Source organism: Sinohyriopsis cumingii, unplaced genomic scaffold, assembly GCF_028554795.1.
Source record: "Sinohyriopsis cumingii isolate HCF-2022 unplaced genomic scaffold, ASM2855479v2 utg001623l, whole genome shotgun sequence".
Classification (NCBI taxonomy): Eukaryota; Metazoa; Mollusca; class Bivalvia; order Unionida; family Unionidae; genus Sinohyriopsis; species Sinohyriopsis cumingii.
In genome coordinates, this window is record NW_028316028.1 from 167901 (window position 1) to 184722 (window position 16822).

General features: G+C 33.6%; 1 protein-coding gene across 1 annotated transcript in view; it reads left to right on the forward strand.

The window, feature by feature from the left end:
• LOC149771857 (delta-aminolevulinic acid dehydratase-like) overlaps positions 1-15601 on the forward strand; it is a 31471-nt gene extending 15870 nt beyond the window's left edge. The window contains exons 4-9 of the mRNA XM_089948128.1: positions 987-1070; positions 3601-3745; positions 4536-4623; positions 7831-7917; positions 9472-9601; positions 11633-15601. Of these exons, the coding sequence (XP_089804254.1) occupies positions 987-1070; positions 3601-3745; positions 4536-4623; positions 7831-7917; positions 9472-9601; positions 11633-11691 (593 nt within the window). The 3' untranslated portion in view covers positions 11692-15601. The remainder of the gene's footprint in view (positions 1-986; positions 1071-3600; positions 3746-4535; positions 4624-7830; positions 7918-9471; positions 9602-11632) is intronic.
• The last annotated feature ends 1221 nt before the right edge of the window (positions 15602-16822 follow it).

Here is a 16822-nt window from a genome sequence, read left to right on the forward strand (position 1 = left end):
TTGTAATAATAACACATTTTCCACAGTTTCTGGTTCTTATGACCTTGAAAGGCCAGCCAAAATATGTGAAGGGACATAGATATTTTAATTGATTCCTGAGAGGAATTGATTAGTGGAGAGGGTACATCCCTTGTTATAGTTTGAGAGATTTTTCTGTGTAGAACTTCCAGCAATACAGAATCATCTCAATAGAAAATGTTCATTAATGATAATTGTTAAATAATTTTCTCAAAAATATTTTATGAAATTTTTGTCAATAATTCTCTTTCAAGGGTAAAAAGAGAAGAAAAGACTTAAATATTTCTAATTAACTTAGGGCTGTTCCATTTAAACGTACTTGGTACACAGGGATGGCAGTTTAAAAAATATATATCAGGGTACTTTGATTTCACAGATTTCATATTAAAATGATAAGAAAATTCTAAATTGCATCTGTGACTGAGTACTCCTCATTAAAAGTGCCTTCCCTTGGTTCCATGTATGTTTTACTGGAACAGTCCTTACACATATTTAGACGGATATTTCTGTTTGTTTATGGTAATGAAAATGAACATTATCATCCATATCTTGTTCATCCTTTTAAACCTGTTTAACATAATATTGACAGAGCCTTCCAAGTCATCTGTATTCTCAATTCTTTTCATGTTCTGCCAAAGTATTTTTCATTCATATATAAAAATTATTCTTGTTTCCAAATGTTAACATTTGAAAGAAGTGTTTATATTTTTGTATGTGTGTCCAGTGACATGAATATTATTACAAGTTTACCACTGCTAAATAATCATTTACCATTGTGTAAAACATAATAATATTAAATGGATGTATGAAATTGTGATTTACAAGACTGGATGATAGAATAAAAACCATCAGATCATCCGAAATTAATCTAATCATTAAAAAAACATCAAATAATCAGTTATAAACTTGATATTGCTGATATAAGCTGGAATATCAAAATACATGTAACACTGTCTTTTCTTTTTAAGGAATCCTGTTTGAAGATGGTTCCATCAACAATGAAGCCAGCATTGCACGACTTGCTGAAATATCTGTCAGCTATGCTAAAGCTGGTGAGTGCGATATTTTACTTACAACTTATTGGCCACTCATCTTTAAACAGCATAAACCCAGCTGTTTCACATAATGTACAGGCTCACCAGTGATTTAGTATTTGTATACAATGATACATTATTTGAGGCCATTGTTCCAGCTGTTTTCAGTTTGTTAAGTGTTATTTGCAGACAAAACTATAAGCTAAATGTAGTAAAGTTGGTGTCATTTTCATTTTCTAATGAAAGTTATGATCATAAAACTTTTACATGTTAACCTAAGTTTCATGGGTAGCTCTCAACTTTATAGAGAGAAAGCTTTGAATAGGTAATACTCAAATGAGAATACAGTAGTCCCCCTCTTATAAGGCCACCCCTACTGCAGCAGGGAAGTGGCCTTATAATGAGGGTGGCCTTTCTTGAGGGGGATGACAAATGTGAATAGTAAATACATATGAAGAAAGTCACAAGTACATTTAATTTTAAAACATTTAATATTTTCATTAAAATATCACATGCATGTTGTGAAATAAATGAAAAACAAACTGTTTCATCATTTTCAAAAGAATGTTATGAATAACCATGGATATACTTTTAAAACTGTCTTTATAATTATGTTACAGATCACATCATTTGTAACGCTGTTGGTAACAAACCAGTCTCGTCACAATTAAAAATATCCTTGTTGTCATATACCCTGCATATATCATTTAGTCTATTGTTCCAATTTTCGACAACTTCATTATTAACATCAGCTGATTCTCCACTAAGGACAGAACACTTAATATTGTGTCGCACTTGAAATCTGTGCAACCATCCGTTACTTGAGGTAAAGTCGTCATGTCCCAATTCAACTGACAAAATTGTTGCTTTTTCAAACAAACATATCTTGGCTCAAACAATATTCCTTTCTCCATCCATTTCACCTTCCCACTTCTGTAAAATTATTTCTTTATCTTTCACGATATTGTTTATCTGAGCCTTTCTGACGTTAGTTTTCTGCAAGGATCCTCGACCCCCCCCCCCCCGAACCTCTCGGTCAGTTGAATTACTTTTACTTTCTCATCTAAACTGATAATTTTTCTCTTCCTCGATGAAAATGTTGATCTTTTTGCAGTAATTATTCATGTTGCCAACTACAATACTGATAAAACAATTTGTTATGCATCTAAACAAATTGACATGTGTTTTTAAAGGAAGTGATCTTGTCATGTGATTCGTTAGTCGCAGTCTGGTACCCTATTGTTTTTATACATTTCTTTACACTAAGTGAGTGAAGCCAAAACGGCTTCGATATGTACCATTTAACATCACGCAGATTTGACCTCGCGGCCATTAGGATTTGTAATTTTGACAATTATTGTCAGTAGTATTAGCCACTATTTATCAAAGTGAACATCTTACTAAGGGAAGCCATAAAGACTATCAAACCATTTTCCTGCTGACTTGTGTATTGTACGTCGATGCTGCCACTTCTCAGCTGTTACTATGCTCAATAATTGTAATCTTAACAATTATCGAAGTGACTAAACTGGACATCTTATGATAACACAGCAATAAGGCCAATTGGATTACATGTACTTACCCTTTTGTATGGATTAAAATTTGAGTCTTTCTCGGCTTTATGGAATAAATGTGGCTTCTCTTGAGGCGTAAATGATATAATATTAACCTTAATGGTACATATATTTTAGTCAACACTTCTTTCAGTAACGAAACAGAAATCGTATTACTTAAACACACGTTATGAATGAAATACTGGTTCTGGATACATATCAAAATAAAATGCGGCCACTTGTGAGGGGTAAATTTTATATTATTGCACTAATATGCTGGCCGCTGGTCGCGTTAGCCGGGTGGCCTTTTGTGAGGGGTACTTTTGAAAACAAACTCGTCGGTGCGAACGGATTCTGGCGGTAAGGAGTGGGTGGCCGCTGGTCAGGGGGGCTGTTCAAGAGGGGGCTATTGTAACTCAACCATAGCAATAGTAGGCCACTGTAGTTTTGGAGACCTTAGTAAGTTTTGTATTTTTAGCTCTTCATTTCTTATGTTATCAGTATATTTAACCATATTTCACTTGTACTCATGAAACTGATACGGATATGCGTCACAAGGAGGGCAACTTAACAATGCACTGTGTGACTTTTGTATTTTTCTCCATACCTGCATATATGTTGTCAGCTACTCCACATATGCTCCTGTAGACCACTTCGGTGGTGCAGTTGGTTAAAACATCTGCCTTGGATGCAGGAGGTCACAGGTTTGAACGCATTAAGAGGTTAGTGTTAGGACTGGTTGGCCTGGTGTCAAGATAATGTGACTGGATGGGATATGATGTCTGCGGCATGATACCCCAGTGCTAGACATCACTATAAACTGCCACATTGCAAACATCGTAACAGTATTACTGATTTTAAAAAAAAAAGCTGGGTTAAAAACCTAAACCACACACACACACACACACACGCACATGCTCCTGTGCTCAAGTGAATTGATGTTTATAAGTTCGCACTTCGATTAGTAAGGAGAGTTTATTGTTTATTCAAATTAGGTTGCCAGATTATTGCACCATCGGACATGATGGATGGCAGAATAGGGGCCATCAAGAAGGCTCTCAAGGAGAATGGTCTGGGGAGTAAAGTCTCTGTCATGAGCTACAGTGCCAAGTTTGCTTCCAGTTTCTATGGACCATTCAGGTAGGGGTTTGGTACATTAAATGCTTTAAATAGTGAACATTGACTACCACATATAGCCTTCTTGGTTGGCTTTTATGCAGACTGCAGTTTTATTACATTTCATTTTCTTTTATGCACACACCAGTTGTATATCTGGTCTTCAAAAGGAAACAAGACTTGTGAGTACTTGGTTGTCATTGGTTTTGCATCTGAATAACCTTTTGCAACCTAGTCTTTTGTGAAGATTTAATGCTTTGTTTTTATGGTGATAAATCATTTTAAGCATAAAAATTGTTGATAAACTGTATAATTATGTTTAATATTTTGATTTTTTTTTTTTTAATTTAAAAAATTTATCTCTAGAAGCAAAGAAAAGAAAAACTGTATCTATGGTCATGCATTGCTTAAATTTAACTACAAAATTTCTTGAAGTCCATAGCTTTCAATACTACTGATTGCAGTGTGCTTTGTGTATATTGTATGCATTGTGAGTATAAAATTTATTGACTTTAATTCCGCTCCAAGAAGACAATGCCCACAATATCTTGTCAAAAATGATTGTGTAAAAAAAAAAAACAATCCATGTTTCTACTGCTGCCAACCCAGTACAGGTTGACCTAAATGTCCTGTTAATTTGACTGTTATTTAAGTATTCCTGAAGGCCTAGTCCTCTAAAATATACTGCATGTATATAACTTTAACTTTTTCTTGAATGTCCTAGGCTCTGATATCTATTCCAATGAAAAGTCAAGCAGACATAATTTTTTGACGAAGAGCATAACTTATTATAGTTGATTGTATCAATATACAGGGATGCTGCCAAATCAGCACCAAGTTTTGGTGACAGAAAGTGTTATCAGCTGCCACCAGGTTCCACAGGCTTGGCAGAAAGGGCTGTGGTGAGTACTATTGGTATTTTGTCTTTCCTTTATATGTATATAATAAGGAAAAAGGTGTCGCTATTTTAGCAGCATCAGCAGTGCTAAGATTGTGTATCAAGGTTTGCTTTGAAAGAGAATTTATGTATGCGGGTTATAAAGTGTATATTGCAAAACTATTGGTGTGCCAAGTATTTATTATCATTAAGTTATATAGGTTCATAGCAGGTGATATAAGTGTATAACATCTGCCTAGATGTGCACATACCCCAGGCCATAGGTGAATGCTGTGTATGACTGGCAGATGAAATCATACCTGTATCCTATATTACAAAGTTTTCATGGTTCATACTTTTTTTTACCTCAACTTTCTTACTATCTTACTGTAATAAGTCATGCATTGTGTTGCTGTACTATAAAACACCAACCCAAACCATGTATCTATGGTCACAACTCTTTCTATGTTGCTGTAATATAGTATGTGCTTTGCAGTCAGGATTAAATAATAATTTATATAGACATTGCAAATTTATTACCTTTATATATAGTGTGAAAAGATTTGTTTACAGTAAATAATTTATAAAGACTTAATGTAATCTTTGAATTCGCTTATTAGCCATGTCCAGTTGCAATCTGCACTGACCCTGATCTGTCACTGTATAGTACATCAGTAGATCTGGGTCACTGCAGTATGTTAGGATTAGTTAGTGTAAGAAACAAACTGTAGATCCAGATCTGCCAGTGCATTATGTGATGGCATAAAATGGTCTATTTGTTTGCAGTTGGAGTTGATTTATATCCGAGTACATACAGTAGATGAAATTGACATGCAGTACTTGTGACTGTAAACTTTGTACATTAGATGTATGTTTATACAGTAGTCATTACTATAGAAGCCAGTAGTGATTGGTTCGATTCATTAAAATTGCCCATATTCCTGTAGCTGATTGTCACATATTCTACATTAGAATGTACATTTCTTCAGTAAACCAAATGAGAAAGTATAAAACGATATCAATCTGCATGTTAAACAAGTGTGAAGAAAATATTTCCATCATGTAATTGTGTTGATGGATAACTGATGTTTGGAAGCTTTATTTCTTTAATTATTCATACCAAAGTGCTGGTGGTATTATGGACTGTGGTTACTTAAACAGATGCAGTAAAATGTATAATTTGATTAGGATAATTGGTCCTGTTTATATAATATGTTTTTGGAAACTGTAGAAACATCTGGATTAATGTTAATTGTACATTGGACTGTATTTGTTTCAGTAACAAAGTCGATATTCACATTTTGCATACATTTAAAAGAGAAGCAATACAAATGCTTTACATACATGCCAACCATTATGCTTTTGGCTTAATCATTACGCTTTTTTTCACTAAATTATGCCTTACGCGTATCTGTATTCGGATTACGCGTTTTCGGTATATCCCCTTCCCCCCAAAAATTATTAATTTCTTTTCTCATGCAAGCGCCTTTGGATGCCTCTACTCCATTTGCATACAAGCACTTTTTGATGCCTCTACACCATTGTCATGGAAGCACCTTTCGACACCTACTGTAAACATCAGCCATTTTGAGCGGGTTTTCGTTGCGCCACCTTTGGGGAAAACCCCATATTAGATACTACATTCATTGCTGTGAATGACCATTACGTCAGATCACATGGTTGCTGTTTATGCTCTGGTCAAAATCTGCTATTTAAAGTAACTGGGTCATAATCTCCACTTTCCAAAATGGAGGTCGCGGATTTCATTCAGTACTTAATCGAGTTTTCACGATTAGAATCACCACTATGAAAGCTTCAATAACTTAAGTAAAGGCTCTGATATTGATGTAGGCAGCAATTATTTTTTATAAATTATCAAATTCAGATGACTTAGTGATGTAGACGCAGACTAAGAACTTGTAAATTTCGAGTATGAGAAATGGCAGCTACAGTTGGTCACGCGGCTTCACTGACTTGACGGTGAATGAATTCTCTCAAGATTTTGAAGCACATAAAAAATTCTTATGTGAAAAATAATTACACAGCTATAACGGTCAGACTTTACTCTTAAATTGTTCCATACATAATGGATGTGTACCAAAAATTGTAAAATGGTTACAGTTGCTGTTAAACTTAACATACACTGTACTGCTTAACAGTTATCTAGCAGGCCTATGTGTATGAAGTTGAACAGGTAACAGGTGTTCTATTTATAGCACACTGCACTGGGTAACTTTGCTACGTATGTATTGAATAGCTATAAAGCCATACACTCTTTGTAGTCTGTGCAAGAGACTTTGACAACGAAAAGGGCAAAGTTAGTGTGCTCTTCTTTCATTACCAGAATTAATAGTAGATTCCACTGGAGAAACATTTTTTTTTTTATTTGCTTGTTAATGCTTTTAATAAACATTACTGTGAGAGATTGTTCAGTATTGTTAACAAAATTAAACTGAATTCAGAGCCAAGCTTGGTAACCCAGCACTTTGTGCTAGTGTGCAAAACATTCATATTCTTAGTTGGTACAAAGTATTTGGAAATGCAATATGATAGTCTATTGCTTTTTAAAGTTCAAAGTGTTATATACGAAAACTTGAAGCAGTAATTGATGTTAAAAGTCCAAAGAGATAAATAAATCATTTTGTACATATGCTCATTGAATTTTTATCATGTTATTTGTAGATTACTCTTTTTCTGCTCAGATTACTCTTTTTGTCCACTTCGGATTACACTTTTTCCTTGCCAGGGGTTGGCATGTATGCTTTTAATATACTTTCATTAATATTAAGCGATATTTTGCTTGTGCTTCACATTTATCAGAAATCAGCTCAGACTTTAAATCTGAGATCTACTCATTCTATGTTTACTGTAAAGGGTAGTTGACACCTGTGAATTCTTTAGACTGGAGAATATATTGAGTTTCATTAAGCGTTGTATCAACAGTCAGTAGATTTTATTCTAATATTATTAAAGGATTACATAAAAATCATGGACACAACAAAAAATTTAGGAAAAAAAGCATAAACGATTCCAGAACCAGGCTTTTATACCATATTTGTAAGAGAACATCTATTTATTTTTGTAAACAACTTGTGAACAAATCCTTCAGCAAGGGAAAATAAAACTATAGTGTAATCAATGGTTATCTTGTCTCTGAGATAACCTCATTATTTGCATGTCAGTGAATTCTTCCCATCTCTATAAATATTTAAGGATCTTCTTGTATTTGCAGGATCGAGATGTGCAAGAGGGTGCAGATATTCTGATGGTTAAACCAGGCATGGCTTACCTTGACATTGTCAAAACCATGAAAACAAAGGTAATTCACATATTATGAGATGAGAGGTAGCTTTGCTTCCTAATTAATGTTAAACATGATGTAGAGATTTTAGAGCAGAATTTCATGATGTGACAGCCCTTTGTTGTGATCATTTCTGCTGCTGTCTGTCAGTCTTTTCACACTTGTAACCGGCATAGTGAAGTGATCCTTCCATGTAATTTGAATGTCTTTGGGAAGAGGAGTTTGTAGTTACATGTAGTTGTGCCATTTAAAGGTTTTGTCATTTTTGGCCCAATTTTTATGGAGTTATTGCCCTTTTCTTCAGCAATGTTTCATCTCCAATACAGCAGATCCTTGCACAAGTCGGGAACTATTTAGCATAAGCTAATGCAATTTGATATATGTATTGTCTCAGAGAGCTAGATATGCTGTTTATGGATTTTATCAAATCTGCTCCATTTGGGATAGAGTTGTGGTCCTTGACAATTTTATATTTACACATGGCATGTTGTATATAACCAGCATAGCTCAAGAACACTTCAACATATTCAGATACACTTTGGTATTAAGATTATCTTTTGTATCTTTTATGAGTTTAGCCTCATTTCTAAGAATTATGGCCCCCAAATTGCTCTTCCATGTAATTTTTGTTTCTAGAAGATACATTCAGCAAACTTGGTTGGATTTCAACTGGATTTGACAGGCAGCTTCAGATTGATGACACCTTGAGTATGCTAGAGTGCCACCATTCCACAATGTAAATTACAGGGGTTATGACCCTTGAATGTCTGTCCCCTTGACTGTCTGTCCTTCTACCTTTGTTCCCACTTCATAACTTAATTAAGCTTTCTTGTATTTCAACCAAATTTTTTATGCACCTTTATGTTAATAAGACCATGAGCAAATTGAATTTGAAGTGTGGAGGAGTTATAACCCATTATTGTCTATCCAGCGTTGCTTCCAAAGCATAACTTTACTGAGTAATAATGCATTTGAGTCAGAGTCATTATATACTTTTATACTGAAGATACATTGAATGAGTTGGATTTCCAGCAATCCAGCTGAAAGAGTTATGCCCCCTGAAAGTCCATCTGTTCCAAACTGAGCCAGTTGGGACCCTTTTCAGAGCGTTCGTCACAAATAGATAATGTTTCATGATTGCCTCTATGCTGCAGAAGAAATTCAAGAACTGATACTTACCAACTGACAATATGTTACCAAATTTACAATATGTTTGTCGTGACTTGATCTCTTTAGCTGCATTTTGGATTGGTTGAAAACTTTGTATTCAGTTGACAGTGCAGATAAACCATCGGTTTCTTTAAATATTTTTTTATTTATGCTCATCATTGTGGAGTTGGCACATAGAGAATTTATTAATCCACAATATTGGGTGGAGAAATGAATAATTACAGGAGCTTTACTATACCAACAAAAATATCCTCTTTGCAAAGTCACTTAAAATTGACACCCATAAAAAATATATGGATTTATTATAGTGTGCACAGATGACAAATTATTATTATATTCAGTTATTTTCCTTGCATTGTTTTGTATGTTAAAAATGAAAGTATTTTCTGATTTATTTTGTAGTATCCTAGTCATCCAATGGCTGTGTACCAGGTCTCAGGGGAATATGCCATGTTGTATCATGGAGCAAAGGCTGGAGCATTTGATCTGAAGACCATTTTACTGGAAGTCCTTGCAAGTATGAGAAGAGCTGGTAAGCACCTACAGCCATTTTAAATGTAGCTCTTTTGACTACTGGCCATTAGTGGGTTGAAGAAATTTTCATGAAAATTTGACCTAATTAGATAACCTGTCAAGATGATGTGTCACTTACCATTGCCACACCCCAGTCTCAGGGTCAAGGGCATAGTGATGGAAAATTTAATTCTGTATGGAATATAATTTTTGAACCATTGAACTTTTAAAAGTTAAGTCATTAAGTGTGAAAGAAGATATGTTTGCTGTAAAACAACATTAGTTTACATCTTATGGCCATGCTAAACTTTGTGTGGATTTCCTGAACTTGGAGTAAGGAAGAAGCCTCCAGATATATGTATAAAATAACATCAAATGTTAAGGTTGCTGGTGAAAGTGAAAAAGTTTCTGCAGAAATCTTAAGTTCACAAATCAGAGTTTCTGCATGGCTTTTTTATTGGCTCAGAAAGAAACCTATAGATTTTTAAAAGAAAGGTCAAAGGTTAAGGTCACAGTGATAAAAAAAAAATATTTTTTTACAATAACTAAAGTTCTAAGCACATTTATTATCCAGAGATTGTGGAGATCTTGCCTTTATGTAAGGACAGTGCCTGTTGATTTACAGAGGTCTTTGTTATTATATCTCCAAGAAAAATGGATTTTGCACAATATCTTTTGTTCTTGATTACATTCCTTGACCATACTTTCTGGATGGTTTGCACTTATTATAGCTAAGAAACCTATATAATTTTTGGATAAAGGCGAAAGGTTAAGGTCATGGTATGTATGATAAGAAAATAATGGTTTCAGCTCAATCAGTTTGAATTAAGACAATATATCATTTGGTCAATGACACCTGTTAGTCACTAATCTCCAGGTCAAACCATGGACCTGTTGGTGCCTACATAGAGGATTGTTCAAAATGGGGTAGTTGCTTTGTGTATCATTCATGGAATTTTTGTTGAAGTGTGTGTGTTTGCGTGTGTGTGTGTGTATGTGTGTGTGTGTACGAGATGCTAATGACATAATGACCATGTGACTTAAAGATATTTGCTTTTCCCCTTGCTCTCACCTAATTGCATTTTTTGTGAAAGTCCTTGTAGCTATTGGAGAATAAACTTCATAGAAGTTTTAGCTGTTATAATAAGGGCAGTAGGGACCCTGAGTGGTTAACCAGTTGTGGAGCATTAACTTTTAAAATACATTTTTTAGTTGTTAAATGATTTGCAGTCAGGGCTGTTCTATTAAAAAATACATTGGACCCAGAGAAGGCACTTCTAAAGTGGGGTACTCACCCATAAATGCAAATGAAAATTTCTTTTTTTTCACATTAAGTCTACCATTTGTGCCAGATGTTGAAATGTTTTGTTACCTCCAGTTTTGAACAAGCTTTATTCAGCATATAATTGGCATTCAATATTGAAACTTTTGGCTACTTCAGTGTTTATCAGTTTTGGCTAATTTTACATCCTTGCCTTATATACTATGAAGGGTCATGTGGTCTTGTATAATGTCATTCATATGTCTGTCCATTCTCTACTTTACAAATCATGTGTTGAAAACGTCCTGGGTTGGAATCAAAATAATGAATGGTATGATATCAAATTTCACCTTTACTGCAAAAGTAGGCTGGCATTTGGATCCACTTTCATTTAGAAGTTTCATCCTATATCAGGAATTTCTGTTCAAAGACTTATGATGGATTTTATTGATTTAAAACACATTTTGTCCAGGGCCTAATTTAAAAACAAAATACAAGACCAGCTTCACTTTTGCTTTCTAATGTTACAGTATTACTAATGCATGACCCCTGATTGAAGTGTGTTGAATCTTTTTTTTATTATTTTTTATTGTACTATATTGTTGGTTCATCTTTGTCATTGGGGTGTATTCCTAGTTGCTTTTATTTATAATTATTGTTTTGGTAGTTATTGTTATTGTTATTATTATTATTATCATCAGAAGTAGATATAATTATTAGCCATTATACCCCACAATTAATCTTAGTATTTTCTTTGTTATTATTATTATTATTGCTATTATTTTTCAGGAGCAGATATAATCATTAGCTACTACACACCACAGTTGTTGGACTGGTTACAGCAGTGATCTGACAGTGATGACTGATCCTTGATTAACAGCTGAAAAACAAGCATTTATTGCCTTATATGTGATAAGTTATTGTTAAATTCATGTTTATTTTATTAAATATATTTTGATCTTACAGTAGTACTTTTACAGAACTATGTTATGGGATCATTGAATTATATACCTCTAGTTCATGTAATTTTTTCTGAGATTCAGATTATTTTGAGTAAAACATGACACAATTTTGAAATAAACATCCCCAAAAAATGACAAGGGCAAGAAAATAAGATGAAAATTATTTTGAGGTTTTTAAATGGTGCCTGTAATAACAGGTGCTAAGTTATAGTCTCACACCATAGTGGTAGGTACATATCAAAACTATCAAGTGTTTTCTGCTGTGGAACACAGGACAGTTATTAATCTAAACACAAACCCTTGATCATGTTATGTTCCATTAACCTGACCCCTGATATGACAAGTGTATGTTAATGGACTTTACTGAGAAAATATTTTTTTTTCCTTAGTACAATAACAGAAGATGGCATATTCTTTTCTGATGTCCATCTTTTTGTCAGTACATTCTGTCTATCCAGAATCCTTCTTAGTCCAAAATCTATTAAACTTAAAGCCATGAAAGTTTACACACTTAATCCTGTTCATAAATATATTAATCAAACCTGGTTATATTTTCAGTCATTGCAACGATTTTTCAATATTTTTATCAATTTTTGGAATTCTTGATGTTTTTACTCTCTTGAACAAAACAATTCTCTGCATAAATAAACAAAAGCTGATTGAGGTAGATGAATACAAGTGTGAGCATATTTGTATGTATTTTGTAGATTACCTATGTAAAGTTTAAGGCCATTTAAAATAACTTAGTAAATTTGTAAAAATAAAAATTGTTTAGCTTGCACTTTTATTTGGCAAAAAACTTATGTTCCAAAATAGTTAAAAACCCACTGAGGTTGACAAATGAAATTTGAATACTATGCTTATATTTATTTGTAGATGACCTGGTTGTATTTTCAGGAAATTACAGCAGTTCTATATACACCCTCCATAAGGCTGAGTGTATTATATTATAATATTCTCCATTTGGTCATCCATTTGTTACCAGTTTCTGTTTGATTTCTGAACAGTAATTTGAGTTGTTCATCATCTGTAGTTACCAAACATTGGGGATCGCAAGCTCTTGGGCTAAGGAAGAAGTCTAGTGTTTTTGGCCGTAAGTGGCCAAAGATCAAGATTGCTGACTGAATGAAGAAAGATATAAAAGTTTTGGGATAACTTGCACTTGAATCCTATTGATGTTGGGTTCCAAGGATCAGAATGCAAGACTACTAATAGATTAAAATATGGTTTGTGCTCAATAATTCTTGTTTACCGACATCTGAATTTACCATTTATTGTGGAAACGTTGCACTTGTTGCACGGAAAAACCCTATTGATTTGGGAGCCCACAGTTCAGGGTCACTGTACAGTAACTTGAGATTACAAACATTGTCAAAAACTTGTATTAGAGTTAAAGAAGGCATTTGATTTCAGATTCGAAACATCAAATGCCAGGGTCTTTCGGACTGAAAGAAAAATGGTTTTTCATATTAACTTTAGTCTTTAAACATCTGCAGTTACCAATTTTTTTGGGTTCAAAAGGAGAAAGGTTAGGGTCACAAAAGGAGAAAGGTTAGGATCACACAAAAGGTTAGGATCACACAGTGAAAAAGGTTAGGGTCACACAATTAGAAAGGTTAGGGTCACACAATAAGAAAAAGATTTGTGCACAATAACACCAGTTCTGCATCACATGCTTCAGCAAAACTTTGTGGCTGTCTTGGGTAAAGACAAAGTCAAAAGATAAAGGTCACTGTTATTGAAAGAAGTAAAATTGTTTCTTCAGAAATGATTTAGTTTATTGGTTATTATTATTTGGTTATCTGCCAAAAGGAATATTAAACAAGGCACATGTATATAATATGCTGTTTGCAGTGCCTTGCTGAGATTTTATTTTACACATTTTGAATTTTGACTTTATATGAAACCTTGTTAGCAAGATAAATAAATAAACACTTAATGTAGACAGATGGAGTTGTATGTGTATACTTGTGACCTGATTAGATTTTCATGCTTTTATAGCACTTTATGGATTTTTTTCTATATGTTTAGAAGTTTTGCTCTGAGACATTTTGTTTTCTACCTTGATTGGGGGCATACATGTTTTAAAAAATAAATCTAACTGAAACAGCAACATAATTTGTTTTACATGTTCACTGCTAATTATAACACATGATTAGATAAATTCACATGAATTGTACAGTTTTGATGTAGTTTTGCATGATATGTTGATGAAAGCAGAGCTTAATGATCTCAGCTTTGATTCAATGCCAGCATTTTTATATAATAATTCTTTTTCATTTGTTAACAAAGTGAAAACAATTGAAACTGTCCTAAAAAGAAACCATACTTAAATCATAACCAGATAGTTAGTAATTATGCCTTTTTCTGTTGGTGTTAGTGTACAGATTCCAGTATGTGCATATATTTTATTATATTTGATGTTATTTTCTTGTAATAAAACATTGCAAGAAAATATTGATATTTAACCACTCTTAACTAAACAATACATATCTACAGTATTACCTCAAATAATGTCCTGGATATAGAGTGACTTTATCCTCAAGACCTTTGATCACAACTTACAGCCACACATTTTAAGGATCCTTGCAGATCTAATGGTGGGAATCAAATCCACAACCTCTTTGTATCTGATCCCAGTGCCTTAACCAGTGAACAACTGCAGCTCCATTGGGTGCAAATTTCATTGAGTTTCAGTCTAAGACTCCGGAGGTGTGACTGCAAGGGGAAGGACTGACCCAGAAATTGTTGCTGACTGCACAGGTTACCTCCCTTGTAATGTCAAGGCAGTGTATATGCTTCAGAGGTAAGGTTATGAACAATTTCCAAGTTCAGGACCTGGTCCCTAGAGGCTGGGAGAGATCTAGCGTGTAATGTTACTTGCATAAGTGACTTGTCCTTTTAATGCAGAGTAAGTAATTCAGGAATGAAAACAAATGACAACAATATTAATATATGAATTTTAACAACTATATGCCCTGAGCTTTTCTTTCCCCAGTACAGTTTAAATACTTGTGTGAATATACATTCACAAATGGACATGTGTCAATTATCCAGGTGAGGAATATCTCCCATGTGTTATGTCTTATTTTTATCGGAGGAGTAGTGTGTTGTATCCATTGTACGGATTCTGAATACATAAAAAATTGGTGCATATAATTTACCTTGAGTCAATTTTCTTTCTTTTGCAAATGAAGGTTGATAGGTAATTTGTATTGTAACGCATTTATTTAAATCTTTATACCAGTGAAAGCTTCTCAGAAATTAAATAACTGCAAACTTGTCTCAAAATTACATTTCCAAAAAATGCATGTTATTAATGAAATGAAATCTTGTTTATGGTATACATGCTTGATACTTAATACCTAACATGCTGTTTCATTCATTTAGATATCTGGCACAAAATTTGTACTTGAGATACTTTGTTTATACTTTGTATGGAAAATTAAATTAATGTAAAGAAAATTGTGCCATATATATATACAGTTGGTTTTTAAATGCTTATGCTAGTGTTGTAGTTGCTAAATATAATTAGTGACAATAGGGAATTTTCAAAGAGTGAGAGATTCACCATAATGTATGGATTCTTTTTGATCGGGTACAGGTACCCATTTGATTTTGATGAACTAACAAAACCGAGTAGTCACTTTCTATTGGTGATATTTCTTAGCAAATGTGTCAAGGTTTTGGTTAAAGTTTTTAATTTGAGTGTTGGCTGGATGTGCAGCAGGCCTTAGATTTCATTTATGTTGAGTCTGTTTTGGTGAAAGCTCGAAATATAAAATATTTTGACATACGTGTTCATCTCTGTCCATTTCTATATCTGTCAGCACCCTAGATTAAAGATGGTGTTATTCAAATTCAGCCAACTCTTAAATTTGTCTAATTTCGTGGTAGATAAGAGGTGGGCTGGACAAAACTGGTCTCATGGGGGGTGTATTTATAAATAAGGAATAAATTGTGATTTGTATAAATACTTCAGAACGCATCTTGTTAGCTTTGTAAATGTGTTTCTTGTTCTTGACATGGCAAAAATTTACAAATACATTTTTTAAAAAAATTTTGTTTCTTTTTTGTGAAATAATAATATTTGATGTCTTGAAGGAAAAAATGGGCATACAGTGTTAGCAGCAAGAATGTTGGTACCATTTCTGAAATATACCATTTATTTCAAAAGTTTAAAAATGATTCCTTGATGTGGCTGTGCTTATTGTTTAGTGTACTGTGACAAAGTACTGTACCGGTTATTTTCAGGGTTTCCACACTATCGGGAAAAAGTCGGGAGAAACGATAATTTTTTTCCCAACCATGAAAAGTCCTTTAATTTTGCAGATATTGATGACAGTCAGGAAAAACCTGGGAATTTTCCACAATTTGATGCCTGAAACAATTACATAATTGAGTCGTAACTGAACTGATTGTGAGTTACATTTATCAAGTTCTAACCAGAATATTATTAGGAGGTTGCAGTAGGGATCATTTGGGTGCTTGCCATAAATATATTTGTTGAGACAGTCCAAGTGCTCAGTGAATTAGATTTGTCTCGTAGACTTTTTGTTCAGAGACAGTATGATATCCGCATTTTTTATTTTTATATGGAAGGTATGAAAACCAGTCTAGCATCACAAGAAGAAATCGTGGTGGTGTTAAAGCATAGCTGCTTAGTGGATGGGCCAGCAAACTTAAACTTTGTTAAATCAAGTTATACCTGCATAAAATCGATATGAAAATTATATGTTTTCTTAGAAATTGTGAGTATTAAAATAGTTATGTCTTTAATTTGCAGAAAGACGAAAAAACTATTGCGTTGGTGAAATTTCAGCTGGTACTAGTGATTTTGAATTATAGTTGCATGGGCACACAGAATCTCACAGCTGTCATTCTCAAATATTGTAGAAAAAAATATTAAATTAAATTCTTATACTGGTTGAAATAAAAATACAAAAACAATATAGCACAAAATTCTCTATATTTATTCCGAGACCTACTTCCAGAGTTTTGTTGTATCACATGACTA